The sequence below is a fragment of the Podarcis raffonei genome, chromosome 13 (genome assembly GCF_027172205.1).
Source record: "Podarcis raffonei isolate rPodRaf1 chromosome 13, rPodRaf1.pri, whole genome shotgun sequence".
In the NCBI taxonomy this organism is placed as follows: domain Eukaryota; kingdom Metazoa; phylum Chordata; class Lepidosauria; order Squamata; family Lacertidae; genus Podarcis; species Podarcis raffonei.
Genome location: NC_070614.1, coordinates 47,792,122 through 47,805,174, shown reverse-complemented (window position 1 = coordinate 47,805,174; position 13,053 = coordinate 47,792,122). Strand labels below are relative to the sequence as shown.

General features: G+C 42.6%; 1 protein-coding gene across 1 annotated transcript; it reads left to right on the top strand.

The window, feature by feature from the left end:
• Positions 1-5,556: 5,556 nt before the first annotated feature.
• LOC128399179 (vomeronasal type-2 receptor 26-like) lies at positions 5,557-11,090 on the top strand. The gene is made up of 5 exons (XM_053360427.1): positions 5,557-5,847; positions 6,154-7,017; positions 7,405-7,632; positions 8,803-8,929; positions 10,189-11,090. Exons 1-5 carry the CDS (start codon positions 5,557-5,559, stop codon positions 11,088-11,090), a joined length of 2,412 nt encoding a protein of 803 aa, XP_053216402.1.
• Positions 11,091-13,053: the final 1,963 nt, after the last annotated feature.

Below are 13,053 nucleotides of genomic sequence, written 5' to 3'. Positions count from 1 at the left end.
AGAAGCTGACCAATCTGAGGCTTGCGCCTGATGGAGATGTTCAAGCGCACCTGACGGAGATGAAATATCTGCGCCAGCAGATGGTGGAACGCAATTTCCGTCTGCAGGAGGAAGTGTTTTGCTTCATGATGATCAACAGCCTAAATCGGACTTACAAAACCGTTGCCAGTCAGCTTGGTTCCCTCCCGGCTCAAGATTTGACCGCGGAAAGGGTGTCTGCCGTCGTTTTGAATGAACATGACAGACTTGCTGCACTGGAAGAAAAGGACAGGGGGAGGGAGGAACGGAGTTCTAATTCCCCCGCAGATGAAGCTACTGGAGAGAAAGCTCTAGCTTTGAACGCTGTCCGATGTTACAATTGTGGACAGGCTGGGCATCTTCAGCGGAACTGTAAGAAGCCACGTCAGCCAAAAGGAGCTGAGGCGTCAGGCAAAGGTCATACCAAGCCTTCGGTGAGACCTGGAAAGGCTTTGATGGCGAAAGGAACCACGCCAGATGTTGGGAACTCGTTTGTTATTGACACTGGAGCGACCGTCCATATGTCCCCACACAGAGGGCTCTTTTCAACGTTTAAGAAGCAAAGCTTCACTGTGAAACAGGCCAACGGTCAGGAGCTGGAAGCGGCCGGCGTAGGGACTGTCTATCTTAAGAGTCTGAACTTCACAATAAACAATGTTTATTTGGTTCCTGAACTGAAGTTCAATCTGCTGAGTGTTTCGCAGATTGCAAAGAAAGGACTGAGACTGTCCTACGATGCTGAGAGCTGCAAGATCTACAAAGATGGAGAGTTATTTCTTTCGGCCAGAGAGAAAGATGGACTATATTTGTTGACTTTTGCACAAAGTGATTACATGGAATGTAATTCATCTGTGTCTAACCTAGTTTCTCTTGCAGGTGTGAGCAAGAAGGTGACCGGGGTCAACAGAGCATTTCAGCGGGTGTATGCTGATGTGATTGGTCCTCTAGAACCATCTAGAGGCAATGCAAGATTTTATCTTGTGTGTGTGGATCATTTCTCTAACTATGTCTGGGTTTATGTGTTGAGAAAGCCACAGGAAGCCTTGGAGAGGTTTCAGGAGTTTTGTGACAAGGTTAAGAGTATGCATGATGCTAACATTGATTGTCTATTCACAGATGAGAAGCAGATTTTTCTTTTACAGGATTTCCAGAGTTTTCTGCAGAAGAAAGGAATAAGACACAAAGTTGCTGTTTCAGCGGAAGCGTGGAACAGGGGTGTCTGTGTACGGGTGAACAGAGAATTGCAAAAGGGGATGAATGCGCAATTGCTTAGTTCACATCTGCCACATGAGTTCTGGGCCGAGTCTCTGATGTCGTATTGTTATACGAAAGTGAGAAAGGTTTCAAAAGAGTTGGGAAGTTCTCCTTTTGAGAAACTGTTCCACAGAAAACCTTCTGTTGCCCATTTCAAGGTTTTTGGGTCTCATGTGAGAACAGAAGCTCCAGGTGGAGTAAAGAATGCCAGAGGCATTTTTGTGGGGTATGAAAAGGGTCTCTACAGAGTAATTTTGTCTGAATCTGGTCAGGTGATTCTCACAAAATTTCTAGAGAGTGCTCCTGAACAGGAGAGAGTGATAGTACACACATTTCCCACTGAGGATGATTCAGATGATGATGATTTTACTGATTACAGTGGTACTGAGAGTGATGACACTGATAGCTCGGAGAGCTCAGTTGTCACAGTCATTGAGAGGAAGTCTCACACAATGGATAGGCCTTCACAACTGAAGGATGAACCACTGTTTACCATTGGAACTGGTTCTCCAAAGAGTCCTGAGACTGGACCAGTGAGCAGAGAAGATCAGCACCTCATACGTAGGTCTGAGAGAGTCACAAAGGGTCAACCACCCAAGAGGTACTCAAAAGAGTTTGCAAACTTAGCTGTTGCATGTGTTGCTGTTGTAAACAACCGAGGACAGGTTGGAGCTGTGTCTAAGTCAGAGACAAAGACACAACAGAGAGTTCCTAGCCAAGGTAATGCAGATGCACTCATTCCTTGGAAACCAGACAACCAGAGAGGTACACTGGGGAAACCAGTGGCGGGGAGTTCCAAGGGTGGAACTGAAACAACAGGGGAGTGTTATGTGTATAACAACTGTTTGTTTTCTTCTCTGGATCACGCTTTGCTTGCCGCAACACGCATTGATTCTTTTGGGGGAGGATGTTACGAAAAAGGAGCAATGCAGAAGCGAGCTCCAGGTGGCTGGAATGGTAAACAGGAAACTGATGTTATTGAAATGTACCGTGGGAACAAGAGACAGTGTACTGAGCACCGGATGTTAGCTCAGAGTGGCACATGACCCTGTACTGGAAGTACATGGGTGGAGTTATTCTCTCTCTGCAGTTGTGAATCAGAGGGTACAGACGTGTTTTCTCTGTACTGCTGAAAGACAGGAATAAAGACATGTAAATATATTTCTGTCTGTCTCATTCCCCCCCTGGTTATGGGAGGGGGAGGAGTGGTGTGTCCTTTTCACGTTGAAAAGGATCGCCGAAGAGACCTCGCCTTGATCCTGCTGGAGAATGCAGCCAGGGAGGTCAACAAGGATTCAAGCCGGGCACCTGGAGGGTGGCCAATTTTCCTCTGGACTTCGCTGGCTCTGCTGGCTTGAATCTGACAATAAGTACCTCTAGTCTATAACTCTTTTGTGCATATACAAGCATATACTAAAGATAGAGAGGAGAGGAGGAGGAGAAAGAGGAAGCACCTGGGGGGCAACAGCAGATGGACACAGTGTATTTAGAAAGTATTCCAGTCCCCCCCCCCCCAAATCTCCCAGAACCTGGCAAGTCTTGAAAGTAGGAGGAGGCAGAGGGCAATTGTCAGCACCCAAGGAGGTGATGAGAATGATGAATGAGGAAATGGGAGAGACGGTGGGTGGAGATTCATTCAGGACAACATCATTATCCAAGAGGTTGGGTTCTAAAGCTTCTCTCTGTAAATACTGAATAAAAAGTGGACAGTTAGAAACATTTCCTTGTGTTTGTATGTTCCTGGACAACCAGTTGTGGGAGTTGATGGCAGCAGCCTGACATCAACTGCTACTAAGATGCAGACAAAAACTCAATTTTGCAGCAGAGGACACTTCCTACTGCAAGATGATGTTTCTGTGGAAATGTGCCTTCAAATAAACTCATTACCTGGCATTGCGACACCAAGTAATTGGAAGGTGGGACCCTCCAGATGCTGAGAAACTGCAACTCCCTTTATAGGGAGTTATAGGTCAGCAAAATTTGGTGGGCCAAATGATCCCCACCACCTGCTTTATACAACAAGTAAATGATATTTAGATTAACACACTTGCATGTAGAATACTGATACTAAAAATATTGCTTTATTTCAATATATATACACATATGCTACAAAACTGAGTGTTAAAAATATCTTTCAATTGTTTTTTGATAGAATGTTCTTCAAAGGAGAGATGGAGTATAAATATTGCTATCTTTTTGGTACTAAGTCAGTCTTTCCTTGCTGATAAACTGAAGTTGGCACCCACGTCATTAATATATTTGCCACATCTCTTCAATTCAATAGCTTTTATTTATTTGCTGCCCACAGTCAGGCTAACACCCCACCCCCACCCCCATGAATACAGCAACAGCTTCTGTTGGTTGACGCAGGTGTTTTTAAACTATTGCTGAGCTGCAATGAAAAATGTTGACTTGGATTCCTTCAGAAACATTGGACTAGGCAGTGACCATAATCTCAAAATGTGGTGCTACTGTTTGCATCCTAAAGCCAATGGTTTCATTCTGAGTTTCCTGTTGGTGTTTGCTCACTATGGAAAATTGTACCTGCCACTTTTTGTGTCTCTAAGGGGCGGAGGAGAGGAATGGTGGTTGTGGGGAGGGGGGGAGTCACTCAGAGCCAAACTCTGAAGCAATAACCCCCCCAGGTGCACACACATTTATCCAAATCACTGTAATTGGTTCACCTGATCAACCCTCCAGAGACTTTCTAGGCAAGTCTGAAAGTGGTTATAAATAAACCTATGTGCTATCGAAAGCTAGGGTAGGGGCAAGAGGTAGGCAGGGCGAGGTCAATTTAATTTCTAACACCATAATCTCTGTTAGTACTCGAGTCATGCATTTGTAACCCTTGGAACCCAAGATGCACCTCCGAGATCTCAAAGAGCTGTATTGGAAGAACCATGCATGATCCAATGTGGACTCTTCTATCGATGGATGGACACAGCAGAGTTTGTATTTAGAGAAAAGCTTGGGTCTCAGGATGTTGTGTCTATTTGTGCTCTTGTTTCTAATGCCTGCTGTTGTGTGTAAAACACCCATGTGTCTGAAGAATAATCCTTTTCCTGTTCCACATGAGTGGTACCAGCCGGGTGACCTCATCATTGGTGGGATTGCTTCTCAGATCTGTTATGTTTTCTATGAAGTTTTCTTCAATGAACAACCAGCAAAGAATTTGTTTGATGTTACATAGTAAGAGCTTCTCTACCTCCTGCTCCAGCACCAATCCACATCCATTTTCCTTTTGGCTCATGTCACTTAAGTTGGGGACTGTCTCAACACTCACATTTATCAGCATGCTATTAGCTGCCATGCAAGACTTTGCTCGCCAGAAGTGTAAGATAATAAATAATCCTTCAAGTAAAAACAAACAGGGAATCCCTTAAACAATTGAAAACAATGATGCACCCCAGGACACTCCCCATTTTTAACTCCTTTCTGATTCTTGTGCAGTCTGCTAAGTGGCAGGACTATTGTTCACTCATAATGCTTTCTGTTTTGTAAAGGGATGGGTACAGCTATTGGTTGTGGAGGTTCATGAGAATGAAAATAAATGACTCAATAGAGTATAATGGGGAAGAAATTCATAACATAAAGCTAGAGATGTGCCAAATCAGCTTTCATCCCCTTTTAAAAATTACTGTGGTTTTGGCCTCTTTTTCACAGTGTGTTAAAGTTTCCATGTTTGGGGGGCTTGAGGTTACCATTGGTGGCTGACATCAGTGAGGTGTTTTTCTTTACATTATGCATAGACTCTGGAGGTAGAATGTCTCGCCGTACATGTTGCATCAAAGTTGCTAGCTGCTTTGGAAATGCCTTTCCTGTAGTTGCTGGGGATTAAACTTGGGATCTTCTGCATGAAAATCAGATGCTCTGCTACAGAGCTATGGCCTTCTCCCAACTGTCTAGTGACACATAAGCCCCACTGACTCCAATGGGACTTATTTCCAGTTAAGCAAGTATGGGATTGCAGTTTTCCTGGTCTAGACCAAGCTTCTTCTGATATATGAAATGGTCACATACTTAAAGAGAAACAGAGGTGATTTATTGTTTTGACTAAATGAACTGAGAAGGTCAAACAAAAAGATGAACAGAAGGTAAAGTGTAACTACTACGCAAAATAGAAGAGCTATCATCCACCATTCATTTTTGACTGTATGGTGTTTATTAGCTTAGAAACGTTAATGATAAACTAAATACTTTGATTTTGGTCCAAAGCAGTTTGAGACAGAACAGAATTGATATTGTGGTACATTTTGTTACTAAAAGATTAACTTTATTTGCAGCATGATAACCAAATTCTACCAGCACATTCTGGTCTTGGCATTTGCTGAGAAAGAAATCAATGAGAACCCAAACATCTTGCCCAATGTCACACTTGGCTTCCACATCTATGATAGCTATTATGATGCAAGGATGACCTATCGGACCACGCTGGACCTGCTCTTCAAATCAAACAGCTTTGTCCCCAACTACAAATGTGACACCCAGAAAAACCTCCTAGCTACTATTGGGGGACTTGGCTCTGACACCTCCTTCCACATGGCAGATGCGTTGAGAATCTACAAGATCCCACAGGTAAGATGTATGAACAAGGGCATCAGGATTTAATTTTTGCTTCTTCCATGGATTTCTGTCCATGCATTTCAGTTGAATACAAACCTAAAACTTAATCTCATGTTTCCCATCTATACAACCAATCTGTCCAAATCCCAAATCAAAATATGCAGTTGGAAAAGAAGAAGCTTAAATATGCCCTGGCTGGAATAGTCCTTGAATTTAATCTATAAATTGACGGAAGAAATGTTTGTTGAAAGAAACTCGCATAGTCACAGAATGAATGCTCTTCACATAACTTGGCAATATCTGTACATTTTTTCTCAGCTCACATATGGTTCGTTTCCCCCAGAGGAGAGGGATTCAAGTCAGGTTCCTTCTTTTTACCGCATGGTGCCTAATGAAGTCCACCAGTACATGGGTATTATCAGTTTGCTTAAGCATTTTGGATGGACGTGGGTTGGACTATTTGCTGTGAATGATAACAGTGGGGAATATTTCCTCAAGACTCTGGAGCCCCTGCTTTCTCAAAATGGAATTTGTTCAGCCTTCACACAAAGAATCCCAAAACTACTCTATTTTGATAAGTTGGATGAAATGTATGATTTAGCTTCAAATATGTATGCACTATTTATGGATGCTAAAGCCACAACATTTATCGTTTATGGAGAATCTCAGACAATTACAGGACTGAGAGTTATTATATTTTTGCGAGATCCTACAAATAAGGAAAATGCATCACTTAAGAAGGTGTGGATTTTGACAGCCCAGATTGATTTCATATCTATGGGTCTTACTAAGTTTTGGAATGTTCTGCTCTTTCAAGGTGCCTTTTCCCTCACAATTCACTCACAGAAACTTCTAGCATTCCAAGATTTTCTCCAAAACATAAAGCCTTCTTTTACTCAGGGAAATGGTTTTTCCAAAGTCTTTTGGGAGCAAGCATTTGACTGTATATTTCCAAATCTTGATGCACCAATGGAGGTCAATGACCTGTGTACTGGGGAGGAGAGGTTGCAGAGCCTTCCCGGGTCTCATTTTGAAATGAGTATGACTGGCCACAGTTACTGCATTTACAATGCTGTCTATGTTGTGGCTCATGCTTTGCATGCACTTTATTCATCTAGATCCAAACAGAGAGCAAATGAGAGTAGTAAAAGATTAAAATTTCAAGATTTCCAGCCTTGGCAGGTAATGTTTTGAAAATGAAGAACAACAAAATGTATCATTATTCCAATAAACAGATTAGTGCAACAAATGACTGTATCACAATTTTCATCCACAAGTATAGGTGTGATGCCACTGCATGTCTTATTCACCAGCAAAGATTTATGTGTGCATTTTAACTTGTCTACATTTTTATTGAAATTTTGTTTTGTGTTCAGTGAATGCATGATAGAGTTCCTATCTGTTGTGTCAAAAGAGCTGATTTTTCACACTTTGTCTTTGTTAAATTAAGCTACATAGCTATACTTAAATAATACTAATAAAGTAGGGTGTTGGTAAATCATGACATTTTGTTCAAAGTCTGCATTACATTCTTTTCCCATTATGTTTCCCTCCTGCTCTTTCAATTAGCTCCACCATTTTATCCATGCCATTTCATTTAACAACTCAGTTGGAGAAACAGTGTCCTTTACTGATAACAGAGAAATGCAAGGTGGATTTGACATTATGAACATGATCACATTTCCAAATAAGTCTTTCATCCGTTTGAAAATAGGATGGGTGAATCCTAATGCTCTTGATGGAAAAGAATTCAACCTTCATGAGGACATAATTAGGTGGCACGATGATTTTAACCAGGTCTGAATTCTGGGGTATTCTTGTGGGCTCCACTCTCTCCAGATCAGTCACTCAGATGCTCAAAATAGCTATCATTCTTCTCTTGGCCAGGGTCATGGCAAGACTCTGGATAGCTAGCTGTTTGTAACTATGCTATGGTCTTTATTGAAATGAACTTCTAATAATATTTACTGTGCCATATTTATATATGGCAGGATTCCAGATGATCCAGATAAAATTGACTCCTGAACCAAAAATGGATGCGTATCTGTTTACATTGAAAAGTGGCCATAGATCAGTTGAAGATTCCACATTTTGGATCTAAGTGAACCTCATCTGTATTTCTAGAGAGCTAATATTGCTCCCCCTGTCTGGTCCTAAAGGGGTCCAGTTGAAAGTAGATTTGTGAGAGGTGCCAGAAGCCAGGAAAGTATTCACTTCTGGTTTATATCCTGGAGGTACACCAGTACAGGGGAGCCATGTCAATGTAGGGCTGAAAACCCCAAGCATTTCTATATTGCATCACTAGTCTGATCCTAGTCGGGGGGGGGGGCAAGAAGCTTATCAAGTGTCCAATTCCAGCTCTGTAGCCTTGTGATTGTGCTGTGGAGGAGATGGTTTAGGATATAAAATTCCTTCCACCTTCCTCTTCACCTTTTCCTTCTTCATACATGGAATCTAGCCCTCACTCTCAGGGTCTGGTTGGCACAACTGGTGACAAGCATGAACTTTGTGATTGGTGGGCCAGGGACAGCCTGAGTGACATTTCCCATCCACTTCCTACTCCTACCCAGCAGTGCCACATAAATGCTGGCAGACATGTAATTGTAAGAATTTACTTTCTCATTACTTGCCAGGTATGTGCAAAAAAAAAAAAAGAAGAAGAAATAAATTTAAGAGGTTGTAAAAAATGTTGAGTATCCTGAGCTAGTCCTCAGGTGAACTCTGATTCCAGAAATGTGTACATAGGATTCTGTGACCCATGGAGCAGAGTATGGCTGACTTTTTAGGTTAACGTGTGTCATTTGCTTAGAGTTTGAGGCTTCAGACAGGGTGTGAATCTTTCCCCCCATTATACAAACACCAATATTTTTTGTGATGAGTGGTCCACTAACCTATTTTAAATTCAATGACTGAATATTTTGTGGAAAAACATTTTCCCTTCTGAAATTGTTTTCTGTTTTTGGATAGATGATGCCCGTCTCTACATGCAGTGAATCCTGCCACCCTGGTAATCAGAAGAAAATGATGGAAGGACAGAAATTTTGCTGCTACGATTGTACTCCATGTCTAGAGGGGAAGATTTCAAACCATAATGGTACATGACATTTCTTGTCATGCAAGATTGGTAAAAAAATATTGTTTCAGTGTTGTGCATGTAGTCACACTATCCTGCTTGGAGCAGTGTGAATATTTTTCTGTTGCTTTCCATTAATTTTTTAATGGTTCCACGTCATTCTGGGGGGAAAGTGACAAGTGGGGTGCCACGGGGTTCTGTCCTGGGCCCGTTATTGTTCAACGTCTTTTATAAATGACTTGGATGAAAGAATTGAGGGGATGCTCATCAAATTTGCAGATGAAACCAAACCGGGAGGGGTAGCTAATGCCACAGAAGACAGAATCAGAATTCAAAATGACCTTGACAGATTGGAGAACTGGGCGCAAGCTAACAAAATGAATTTCAATAGGGACAAATGTAAGATTCTGCACTTAGGCAGCGCTTGTTAAAATTGTATTCCATTTGATGGCTGGGATGCACTCAACACCCTTCAGAGCTTGCCAGGGTTGGACCATAGAGTGTGGCAAAACAAGAATCCCCCCCCCTCTCTAAGCAAACATGGTAGGGATTTAGGCAAGGCTGAATCCAATCCAAACTAGAGCCATGTCTTGATCAATGTCCTACCGGGACATCCTGTTATCTCCACAAACTACTGCCTCTGTTTCCCTAAATAGGGAGTCACCCACTACCACCACCCATCCCTTCCTCCTCGGGGAGTGGCAGAAATTATTCTATACACTGTAACTTTCAAAGCCACCTCAGAGCATTCTAAGGTCTGCAACTGCTGTTCTTGGTCTTCTGGCTCAAAACTGGGAAATATATTGGTAGCAGGATAGGAGTTGAGAGTCTCTAAACTGAGCATATTGTTTCTAACCCCTTCATTCGCACCAATATAATGAATCTTCCCTTCTTGTCTACTGGACTTTAGCTGGATATTATTAGGATAGGTTACAAAGACAGAAGCCTTATAGCTTGAGTGCTTTCTTCTCCTTCCTCTTCAGTTGCCTTTTCTAGACTGCAATTACATTATTGTCACAGGTAACTGGCAATCCCCAAGCATCAAATGAAACCTAAAGTTCTGACCCCTCTGCCGTCGTGGATCCATCTACCCGCTGCCTGCAGTGAGTACCGCGTGCCCACTTAAAATGGTTTAAACAAACCTATGTCAGATTCGGCAGAAAACTCAAATGGTAATTCAGATATACAAAATGCTCTCTAATATTCAGAAGCATAAGATTCACAGGAACAAAACACACACACAAATTGTCAAGGGAGTTTGTCATTCTTCTGTTTTTCAGACATGGATGACTGCTTCACATGCCCAGAAGATCAGTATGCAAACAAGAAGAAAGATGGATGCATCCCTAAAACTATCAGCTTTCTTTCTTATGATGAACCTTTAGGGCTTAGCCTGGCCTCATTTGCTCTTTCTTTTTCCCTGATCACAACTTTGGTGCTTGCAACGTTTATTCAGCACAAAGACACTCCCATTGTCAAAGCCAACAACAGGGATCTCACCTATGCTCTCCTCATTGCCCTTCTGCTATGTTTCCTCTCATCTTTTCTATTCATTGGACACCCTGGCAAAGTGACCTGCCTTCTTCGACAACCCACTTTTGGCATCGTCTTCTCTGTAGCAGTTTCCTGTGTGTTGGCCAAAACCATCACAGTAGTTGTGGCTTTCATGGCCACCAAGCCAGGCTCCAGTATGAGGAAGTGGGTGGGAAAAAGACTGAGCAACTCCATTGTCCTTTCCGGCTCACTCATTCAAACAAGCATTTGTGCTGTGTGGTTGAAGTGGTCTCCCCCATTCCCTGCTCTAGACATGGACTCAGTAACAGAGGAAACCATTGTACACTGTAATGAAGGCTCAGTGACCATGTTTTACTGTGTCCTGGGCTACATGGGCCTCCTGGCCATTGCCAGCTTCATTGTGGCATTTGCAGCTCGCAAATTACCAGACAGTTTCAATGAAGCCAAGTTCATTACTTTCAGCATGTTGCTGTTCTGCAGTGTTTGGCTGTCTTTTTTCCCAACCTATCTGAGCACCAAAGGGAAATCCATGGTGTTGGTGGAGATCTTCTCCATCTTGTCCTCCAGTGCTGGGTTACTGGGCTGCATCTTTGCCCCAAAATGCTACATCATTGTTCTAAAGCCTGAGCTTAACAGAAAGGAGCAACTAATAAGGAGAATGAAGTGAAGGTATTGACATGGCCTCACAGAAATAAGTAGCAGCTTGAATGTATTTCCTGATGGTTCTTTTGCTGGAGGAATGTCCACTTCCCAATAGCTGAAGGGAGGGATCTTTCCTGCTACCCCTCCCACTGCTTTTAGAAGCCTTAGAAGAAGCTGCTGAAGGAGCAGGACTGTGAGCAATGTATCTAAGAGTAAGGATACTCTGCTGTTTCCAGATTCTGTAATGTTGCTAATGAAGCATTTCATTTATAGTACAGAAATGTTGTTTTTGTAGGTTGTTACATTTGCTATTACGACATTGTTCTTTTAAGTTATAATAAAATTATTCTCAACTCATTTTGAAACATATCCCCCCTCTCTTTTTGTAAGCCACATGATTACATTTTGTGGAAAGGTGGCATAGAAATGAAATGATGATGATGGGGAATGGGAGCACATCTTTCTTCAGGTGAAGAAAGCTGCTACCTTTGAAACAGGTGCTAAAATGGATGGGGGAGGAGTTGCTTATGATGAAAGCTTTTGTTTGATATGTCCCTTCAAAAGGCACATCACTATAAAATTTGCTGACAGATTAATGGTCCTATTCACTTATCAATAATTTGGCCCATGTAATAATAATAATAATAATAATAATAATAATAATAATATGCTATTTATATTCCGCCCTCCCCAGCCAAAGTTGGGCTCAGAGCGGCTAACAACAATAAAGTAACACAACATTCTAAAATCAATTCAAAATCAAATTAATGGCAACCATTAGGCTAGAGTTCTATGAGGATTACCAAAGGAGGGGGTCAGACTGTGCCTTGTCTGGTGGAACAGCTCTGTCTTGAAGGCACTGCGGAAAGATGTCAAGTCCCACAGGGCCCTAGTCTCTTGTGACAGAGCGTTCCACCAGATTGGGGCCATGGCCAAAAAAGCCCTGGTTCTGGTTGAGGCCAGCTGAACCTCCCTGTGACCCAGGACCTCCAAGATGTAGGGTAGTGCAGATGGAGATGTGGCCAACTGGAGGGGAACAATTCTTGAGCACTGTCAAGCACAACAACCCATTTAAAAAAAAATTAAAAAATGTGTTTTTGTGGTTAGAACAGTACCTGGGAAATAAGGAAACTGTGGAATGAGAATGTGTGAATTGGAAAGTCTGGAAAGAATGAATGATGGCCTTTATTTTGTATTGCCTTATTAGATTATATCTGGACCTCAGAACTCCCTACGGGTTATATCGTTTCCTAGGTCTGCTTGATTTTGGGGTGGGTTTTTTGGTTGCCTGGAATTTCCCTGAACTTGGATAATGCCTCTTGGTGATCAGAGAGGGGTCTATGTATGAGTGTAGAAACTAGCCCCCATGCAGTAGTAAAATTTACATTATACACTTTCACCTTCGGTCCCACTCACAAGTGACATATGGCCTTCAGAAGCTCACTCAGAAGGGAATTCAGTCTTCAGGCTGAAAAAGATTGCTCAACCCTCCAATACAGGAATATTCTCTGTTAGTTCAGGCAAGTGAGTCAAACAACCGGTTTTTAAACTATAGTCTTGAGAACATGAAGTGAAGGACATGAGGCAGGAGTTGATAAAGCAGGTGAGCTGCGCACAGGTGAGCTGCATGCAAGCTGCCGGCCAGCCCTGTGGAGCCTCCTTTTATTGAGACAAATATGCAAACCCAAGCAGATACATTTTAGGCTGTGACCTTTACACATCTTCTGGTCCCGAGATTGTGGGGTGGTACAAAGTTATTTTGGCACCTGTTTCCATCGCATCATTTCCCCCTTGCACAGTGTATGACGAAGGAGACAAAAGGTGTCAGAGACAAAGGTTACAGACAGGACACCGCAGACTACTGAGACAACAAAAGGTTAGACAGAGGGAACAATGTACAGACAGCTGTGGCTTGTCTGGGGGGGGGGTGTACCCCGCACCCCAAGGTCACGCATGCAGACAGACTGTGGCTGCCTGCTGGTGGGGAA

Bases quoted from the DNA above. Each gene is read 5' to 3' on its own strand.
- LOC128399179 (XM_053360427.1), top strand. From the start codon at position 5,557: ATGATAACCAAATTCTACCAGCACATTCTGGTCTTGGCATTTGCTGAG. The intron at 5,848-6,153 runs GTAAGATGTATG...ATTTTTTCTCAG, and splicing joins GAATCTACAAGATCCCACAG to CTCACATATGGTTCGTTTCC. The intron at 7,633-8,802 runs GTCTGAATTCTG...GTTTTTGGATAG, and splicing joins GGCACGATGATTTTAACCAG to ATGATGCCCGTCTCTACATG.